Here is an 8,652-nt window from a genome sequence, read left to right as displayed (position 1 = left end):
GTTCCCTGGCCTAGATGTCAATGTTGGAGAGTGACAACCTCTACTTTCTACTTTTCAGAATTTCAGGATGGTACAGAGTGGGAACTCAGCAACCCTTCAGGACTCCACAGAGGTAGTTGTCAGAGGGCAGGCTCTGTGTCCCTGGCCCAGCTCAAAGATATGGCAATCAAGGCTTTTAGGAATGAAGGTCTGGAGGAACCTGGCAACCAAAGACGTCTGGATTAACTAAAAATATCCACTGACTTTGATTCAGAAGTCATCTGATTTTTTTCTTTTTCTTTTAAAGATTTATTTATTTATTATGTATACAGTGTTCTGACTACATGTATCCCTGCACACCAGAAGAAGGCACAGTTCTCCTTATAGATGTTGTGAGCCACCATGTGGTTGCTGGGAATTGAGCTCAGGACCTTTGGAAGAGCAGCCAGTGTTCTTCACTGCTGAGCCTACTCTCCAGCAGTTCCTCCCCCACTTTTTCTTTTCTTTTTTGAGACAGGGTTTCCCTGTGTAACAGCCCTGGCTGTCCTGGAACTCCCTCTGTAGACCAGGCTGGCCTCGAACTCAGAGATCTGCCTGCCTCAGCCTCCTAAGTGCTGGGACTAAAGGCGTGCACCACCACCGCCTGGTGGTCATCTGCTTGTTTACATCATCACTCCATTTCCATTTAAAATTTTATTACTTGAAAAGAAAACACTCCACAAAACAAACCAATAAAACTTAAACCTAAATGAACGCAGTGACAGATAATTAAGGTTCTAGCTCTGCCCCCGAAACCACCAAACATTAAAAAATCCGAAAGAAATAGAAATGACAGCTTCAAAAATATTTATCCAAAAAGTAAGGCATCCACTTAAAAAAAATAATAATTCAAGGAGGGAGTGGGTAGAGGCTGGAGGAATGAGAAGAAAGGGATTGAGGGATGGTCCCTGGTCTCCCAGAGGCCCCACAGCCAGCCTGGACTGTGCTCTGAAGGGCCATAATTCAGCCCACACCCAGGCTCCTGCCCATTAGGGGTTAGGTGAGCTAGGTGAGAAGTTAGGAGACTTGACATGGGCCAGGCAAAGACCCTGGCATTTTCCAGTTTGAGGAGATGGAATTGGGGTTGGGGTCCTGCTTTATGATTAAAGGATCCTGTCCCTAGCAGAGCAGCTGTGGGGGCTGCCAGGACAAGGCAAACACTGTTACCTTCTGGGAGAGCACAGGTTAGCAACTCTCATGGAAATGTTTTCTGAGGTCTGTCTCCAAAGGGAGTGCCATCTGTCACTGACCTTCCATCTTGCCCCAAATGGGATGGCAGGATGGTGGAGGGATCTTTTGAGTTGGGGAAGGTGAGAGGAACTAGCCTTCAGAACACCCCCCACTCCAGCATGGTCTCCCCAGAGTGAGGGTTGAGCACCTCTGGGGAGGGGAAGCAACCTTCCTTCCAGGGAAGGAATTTAATACCAGGACTGCCCTGAAGGGTAGAACTAGGGAGCATTTTTAGGCTCAGTTCTTGGATGGGAGATGACTTAAGGCTGGTTTGACTCTTAATTTCAGGCCCGAAGGGCTTGGTTTCCTGCCTGGTCCTTGAGCCAAGGTCCAGGGGGAGAAAAATGGTGAGGGTGGCCAGCAGTGCTGTGGGTGGGAAGAGCTGCTGAGATGGTAAGACAGCCACCTCACACAGGAGAGGAGGTGTAGCTTTGCCCTTTAGAGAGAGATAGATGTCTATTAGACTGAACTTAAGAAGTCTTTCTGGCTTCGGGGAGCTTTGGCACCACAGGGGGACAGGAGGCAGGGGCAGGGGCAGGGGCAGGGCTTGACTTCTACAGTCCGAGCCTTTCCTGTGTATTCCACAAGCTTGGTTTAGAGTTGGGGATAGGGTGGTCCTCCTTCTTGGTCCTTAGCTCAGTGGGGAGGAGGCATCCTGAAAGGGAAGTTTCTGGGCATGTGGCCCAGGCTGGGCAGTGGAGTGGTAGTGGTACAGGGTAGAGAGGTGAACCCTCTGCCTTTTGGGTCCCTGGTGAGTGAACAGGCATTTGAGTTTCTCCAGCTGACGGTGAGTGGTGACACTTGTGTTTGAGTTGCCTTCCCCAACCAACTCATGGTGGCTGCTACCTCCTTCCCAACCTGGGCTCAGAACTAAGGAGAAGAAGTAGCAGTGAATCCAGGTTTCATAGAGGCACCTAAAGGGCATGGGCCCAGGAGGGAGGGGCTTGCAAGGGTACCCATGGCACCTTCATTCTCCTCTAACACTTGGAGTGTGTGCAGGCCCCTGGTACACTGCTGACCTTAACCATGGGCCTTGGGGCTAGAAGCAGGTTCTTTGGGTACAAAGGTCAGTGTCTTTGTTTAGAACTTGTCACCGTGGACACCCAGATCTTGCTCCTGCCTGACAGAAGTCAGAAGTATAGGTGTGTGTGTGTGTGTGTGTGTGTGTGTGTGTGTGTTTGTGTGTGTTGCGGGGACCTAGGCAGGGATGTAGGGCAGAAAGGATGAAGGAGGGAGTGGTCAGTCAAAGGGATGGCTGTCCTCAGGGCTAGGGCTGTTCCTCTGAGTCCTGGTCCTTGACGGGAGTAGGCTGGAAGATGGGCTTCTGCTGTTCCTCCTCCATGTCATCAGCTGCTTCCTCTGTCCCTGAATCCCCCTCCACCTGGGGATACACGACCACACACATCTTCTGACTCACTAGGGTTAGTGATTCTGTGGGAGGAAACAATATAGAAACCAGGTCATTGCTCGGTAGGCTGCCAACCCCACAGACGGACAGTCTCTGGCCAGTTCTCCCACCTCAGCTTCTGCCCCAGAATAGCCAGTGACTTTTGGAGACTGGCTTGCCCATGTCCTGCATTTTCTGATGGTTCCCTCTTGTTTACCAGACTCTAGCCTTCCCCTAGACTCCCTGACTCTCACTGACTCCCTGCCTCCATTTCCAGAGTCTCTACTGGTCACCAGTTAGCCTGTAGTAGTAGAACTGGTAGATGGGGGGAGGTAGCCTGAGCCGGGTCTGTCTGGGGATGCCAGCTGGTCTTTGGAAGACATCTGTCATCTGTCATTTCTGGCCCTGAATCAGGAGCCCTATGGACTCAAGTGAAGGTAATTCTTGCCTTCCTGACTCTGGTAGGGCTCCCACATTAGATTGCATGTATATTCCCAAGAGGCCCCCTCTCTAGCCACCACTTACCAATGAAGTCATTGAAACACTTGGGTTTGTGTTGCCAGTAGACACCCAGGAAATAGACAGGTACCCCTGTCAGCATGATAGCCAGGCCAATGCCGCACACCACTGGCTCTGACCACAGGCTGAAGATCAGCAGGAAGGCCCAGAACAGCAAGTAGGTGATGGGGAACAGCAGACTGATCTGTGGGACAGAAGTACTGTGAGTCATGTGGCTTCTAGTGTCCCTCGGGATGAGGGGGCCCTCTCTCTTCTTCATCCTCATCCTTGAGGGCAATGGCTGAGCTTCACTCAGCTCTGTGTCCCAGACTTTAGGCTCTTATAGGCACTATATCAGCAGATGTTGGTGAAATCAGGCAGTGGGACAGGGAAGTAAGGATCTTTATTGTTCAGGTCCCTCCCAGGGGAGATCAGATAAGACCTCATGACTCATATAAGTGCCTGTGGCAGCCAGAGAAGCCCAGGGGATTGAGAAGCTTGTCAGGATGGTCCTCGGGTGGGGGAGAGGTGGGAAGATCTGCTTTGGCTCCTATCTTCACACCCACTTCTAGGCTAAGCCTCATCTGGATGCATCACAGTGATGGTCATCCCCTCACACTAGGATCAGCCTCAATTTATTTTGCTCAAGCAATCAGAGAAGAGAAAACTGCTTAGTCCCAGGAAGCCCACAGGACACAAGGCAGCCTAGGACCTGGGTTGTATTTTGTCCAGAAGGAAACATCAGCTCCACAGGTGTGGCTTCTTGCTGACTGCATGTGAGCAGCACCTTAGAGGACTCTTCCTGATCCAGGGCAGCTGCTCAAGCTGCCTGCCTCCCTTTATGCTCCTCTCAGAATAGGGAGAGGACTTTATCTACCTCTCCATTCCTCCAGGAGGTTTTCAAGGAGTCGGAGAAAAGTGGCAGTGAAAATATCAGAGAGATCTAGAGAGTCCTTCTTTCTCAGACAGAAGAATCTTCTAGAAGTACCTTGTTTTTAGAAAAGGAATCTCAAATATTTCTAGATTATATTCAGTTGCAAGAGAACTTTGCTCTCCAGTACACCTTGTTTTGAGCAGTCTCAGAACAGACAATATCAGGGTTTTTTTTTTTTTTTTTTCAGTAGCAATCACTAAATTCATTGAGTCTCCTACTGTGTGTGTAGTCTCGGAAGCTTGAAAAGCAAGGGCTGTAGACATAGACTGGAAAGCTTCAAGAAAGAGGAGGTACTTGAGACCCGTTTGGCCATCAGTTAGAATTTAAACAAGCAGACAGAGGAGACTCACTTTGGAACAGAGACATAGTTAGTGAACTGTGCAATTGGAGGAACAGATAAGAGAACCCTGAAAAGCACCCAGAGTGTAAGATTTGAGTGAAGAGAGGAGATGGCTGTCGCATGCACACATGACCAAGAGCCACAACGATTCAAAACCTGCATCACATTGGCTGCAGTGGAGAAGGGAAGGGGCTCCTCTCACCTTGATAGGCCGGGGGATATCAGGCTTCTTCCAGCGAAGGACTATCTGCCCTGCAACCGTAACCCCGTAGAAGAGGTAGTTGATGAAGCCCACATAGTTGATGAGTGTGTACATGTCACTGGTGACCAGCATCAGCAGTGTGGAGAGGCACTGGAGAAACGAGAGTGGAGGAAGGAGACTGGGGGGCACCTTCCCGGGCTCGGGGATGCTCTGCCCCTCTAGGCCAGGTGAGCTGTTTCACAGTGGCCATCCCAAGAGGGGGACGTCACAGCCACCTAAAGTAGTCTAGGATGGACTATACCTTTATTGTCAGGAACTTCTTCTGGCTTTTTTGAGATAAGGTCTCTCCAGCCCTGGCTGTCCTAGAACTTGCTATGTAAACCAAGTTGGCCTCAAACTCAGAGATCTGCCTGCCTCTGCCTCCTGAGTGCTCGGATTACATGTGTGGGCCACCACTTCTGGCTAAGGACTTCTTTCTTCTTACAGGAGTAAAATCAAAGTATGTAACCACTGTTACAGAGTAGGGAGTAGCCATTCAGAATGGATTCCAGGATTGGCTATACTGGCGTGAGTAGGCTCTGGGCAGACCCCATCTCACCATATTCACTTTTGATTATGGCTCAAGCTAATTTTTTTCCTCTTTGTTCTTTTGACCCCATAGGGAGATCAGTAAGGCTTTATTCTTATTATTATCATTTCCTCTTGGCTGAGTAATCTAATTTACTCTTCTCTTTTAAAAAATGATTAAATAGCCAGTAGATGGTGGTGTACACCTTTAATCCCAGCACTCGAGAGACAGGCAGGTGGATCTCCATAAGTTCTGAGGACAGCCTGGTCTACAGAGTGACTGGCTAGCCAGGGCTACGCAGAGAAACCCTGTCTTGAAAAATCTAGGGGAGGGGAGATTAAACAGTAACATATCCTAACATAAGCCAGATTCTTAGCATTCTACAAATACAAACTCATTTAAGTCTGTAAACATCTGACATGCAATCCCGTGGGGGTCTCGACCCACAGGTTGAGAACTGATGCTCCAAATGATTCTGCTTTTTTCACTCCATTTCTTTCTCCCACGTTCAATTTATGAGTTTTCCTGTCTGTAACTTTTCTTATCACCTGTGCCCTGAACTAGATTTAATTTGATGGCATTTTCCAAGAGGCTGACAGGGTATGCTAGGGCAGGAAGTGGGGGGGGGTAAGGGTGACCATGTGCAGTGACCAGCTGAAGCCGAGGCTCCACGCTGTACCCTCGTGGTAACAGGGGCCAGTAAGACCAGCGGCAGAGACATGTATCCGTGAGGCTGTGGTATCCCAAGGCTTTTTAGTCTGACTCAATAGGACAGGAGACTGAAAATGAGCCAGCCTGAGAGCTGTGGGTGTTTTAGCCTGGGATTGTTTCTAATTATATCCCTTGACATTCATAGAGCATTGGCTGCACGTGCAAGCTTAGCTAGGGCTTACTGAAATGCAGAGCTGGACCAGAAGGGGGGACAGGTAGGTGTGTGTGTGTGTGTGTGTGTGTGTGTGTGTGTGTAGGGGCCCTTACTGTGAATAGCAGTGCTGGGATTGGGGTGCAGCGCTTCACGTGGATCATGGCTAATACGCTGGGAAGGTGGCCTTCTCTGGCTCCAGCGAAGAACAGCCTGGCAACGAGAAAAGTAGGTCAGCCTGGGATAGCCTGTGCGCTCTCACCCATGCCCACCTGTGGCCTACACAGTGGCCCCCTCCACCAGCCAGGACCTGCCTTTGTGTCACCCTTTCCAGCCCACTAAATCACAGGACCTATGTTCACAAATGCAGGCACAGGCAGACCAGAGGCAGCCAATGGGTAGGTGGATGGATATTGGTCATGTCAACACTGAGAGTACGTCCCGAGTCACTCCCATGTTTCAAGGCTACAGCTTGTTCAGCTTCTCTGCCTTTAATTTTTATTTTTGGTTCTTTGAGACACATTCTCATGCGGTCTATGTGGTCCTGAACTTCCACATAGTGAAGACAGGCCTGGGATTCCTCCCGCCTCCATTTCCTGAATACTGTAATTAGACCTATCCCTTTACCTGGCTGTGTTTCTCCTTTACAGGAGAACCTTCTGACCCTCAAGGGCTATTGATTCCCAGGCACGCAGCTCTGAGCTATCTGTGCAACGCTTAAAAAAATCCTTATCATAGTCAGAGACTAGCTGTTTTGTGAGGATGGAGAAGGGCCATGGGCTGGAAAAGGACAGGTGGGAAGCTGGGAGAGTCAGTAAAAGTTCTAGAGTTATCTTCTATAACTGCCACAACTTATCAAACACACTTAAAATTTGTGCGGTTTTCCGTATATGCATTGTACTTAAAATTTATACCCTTAGAACTATTTATTCTATTTCCAAGAAGCCATCTTTAGAAAGAGAGAGAGAGAGGTACTGAAAGGTATGTACACAAAAAGGCTCTAGCAGTGAGCCAAATTGCAAATGTCCTCAATGCTTAAAATTCTGAGAGTAGCTAAAGAAATTAGGATAAATGTGTAATTTTGAAGTAAAGAAAACTCATATTTTTTTAAAAGATTTTCTCTATTTTTGTTTCATGTGCATGAGTGTTGGTCTGAATGTATGTCTGTGCACCATGTACAAGCAGTGTCAGTGGAGGCCAGAGGAAGGAGGCAGATCATTACAGATGGCCCAGCAGTGTCAGTGGAGGCCAGAGGAAGGAGGCAGATCATTACAGATGGCCCAGCAGTGTCAGTGGAGGCCAGAGGAAGGAGGCAGATCATTACAGATGGCCCAGCTGCTGTGTGGGTGCTGGGAGTTGAATCTAGTCCATCTCTTCAGCCCTCAAAATCATGTTTCTGAAGAAAATGATTCTGTCAGCGCATGCTCACAATATAACGGCAAACAAAAATGCAGAATACAACACTGTGATCCTGAGCTGGGTGTGATTGCATGTGCCTTTGAACCCAGCACACCAAACCTGAGGGAGTGGATTTCCAGTTTGAGGCTGGCCTTATATGAGACTCTGTCACACAAATGGGGAGGGGACTGGCGGGCTGGCTCACTGGTTAAGAGCACTTACTGCTCTTGCAGAGGAGCTGGGTTCAATTCCCAGCACCCACATGGTGGCTCACAACCACTTGCAATGCCAGCTCCAGGGGCACCTGACACCCTCTTCTGATTCTGTGGGTGCTAGGCCTGCACATGCTGCACAGACATATGTGCAGGCAAAGGACATATATATTAAAAGGTAATAATCTAATTATTAATTTAAAAACTGGGGGTAGTTATACACCCTTAAGAGGGGAAGGAGATAGTGGGGAGGACAGAGAGAGACAGAGACACAGCCCCACAGAGAGGATAACATGAAAGTGGCCCCTTCCTTCTTTTCTCTTTTTGCTTCTTCCAAACAAAACCAAACAACCCACCATGGCCAGCAGTCCTTTACTTATTACCATTGATAATCTGTTTTCTTTAAAAGTTTTACTTTCGCTTATTTACTTGTTTGTTTGTGTATGTGAATGCTGTCTATGGCATACTTGTGCAGGTCAGTTGTCCCTTTCCACCCTGTGAGTTAGGTTCCCGGGGTCAAACTCAGGTCATCAGGCTTGGCAGTAATGACCTTTACCTGCTGAGTCCCCGGCTTTACTCTTCTCTAAGGCAAGTGGCTGCCAATGGGAGAGGAAGGGGGTAGTGGGACTGACGGTACACAGGCTATTGCTGTATGTAGCCCAGGCTGGCCTGGAAGTCTCGGCCTTCTTGACTTAGCCTTCTGAGGCCTGGTGTCAGAGGTATGTGCTACGACACCTGGTACCGACTAGGGACTCTGAGACCTGCCACTCCATGCTTCGTATACAGTAGCAGCTCAGAAGAGTGGGAGCTGACTGTGACTCCGAGTCCCCATACACAGCTTTCACCATGAGCTGTTCAGGCCAGCTTCCCTAATTTCATGCAGACACATGCAGCCCCTCCCTTCTTCCGTGCTATGGTCTTTTCCAGCCAGCCCAGTGTCATGCACTAGACCGAGCCTAGGGGACTCTGTGGGCTCCATCGTGCACATAGCCAGGCTCTAGTT

The 8,652-nt window shown here is 49.0% G+C and overlaps 1 protein-coding gene across 1 annotated transcript in view; it reads right to left on the bottom strand.

Annotated features, from left to right (window-relative positions):
* Positions 1-653: 653 nt before the first annotated feature.
* Positions 654-8,652, bottom strand: part of Slc7a8 (solute carrier family 7 member 8) — a 57,645-nt gene continuing 49,646 nt past the window's right edge. Inside the window, exons 8-11 of the mRNA XM_051195703.1 lie at positions 6,156-6,252; positions 4,610-4,759; positions 3,161-3,338; positions 654-2,679 (exon numbers count right to left, since the gene is read on the bottom strand). Of these exons, the coding sequence (XP_051051660.1) occupies positions 2,516-2,679; positions 3,161-3,338; positions 4,610-4,759; positions 6,156-6,252 (589 nt within the window). The 3' untranslated portion in view covers positions 654-2,515. The remainder of the gene's footprint in view (positions 2,680-3,160; positions 3,339-4,609; positions 4,760-6,155; positions 6,253-8,652) is intronic.

Source organism: Phodopus roborovskii, unplaced genomic scaffold (genome assembly GCF_943737965.1).
Source record: "Phodopus roborovskii unplaced genomic scaffold, PHOROB, whole genome shotgun sequence".
Classification (NCBI taxonomy): Eukaryota; Metazoa; Chordata; class Mammalia; order Rodentia; family Cricetidae; genus Phodopus; species Phodopus roborovskii.
Note: the sequence above shows the minus strand (reverse complement) of the source record. Positions and strands in the feature narration are given on the sequence as shown.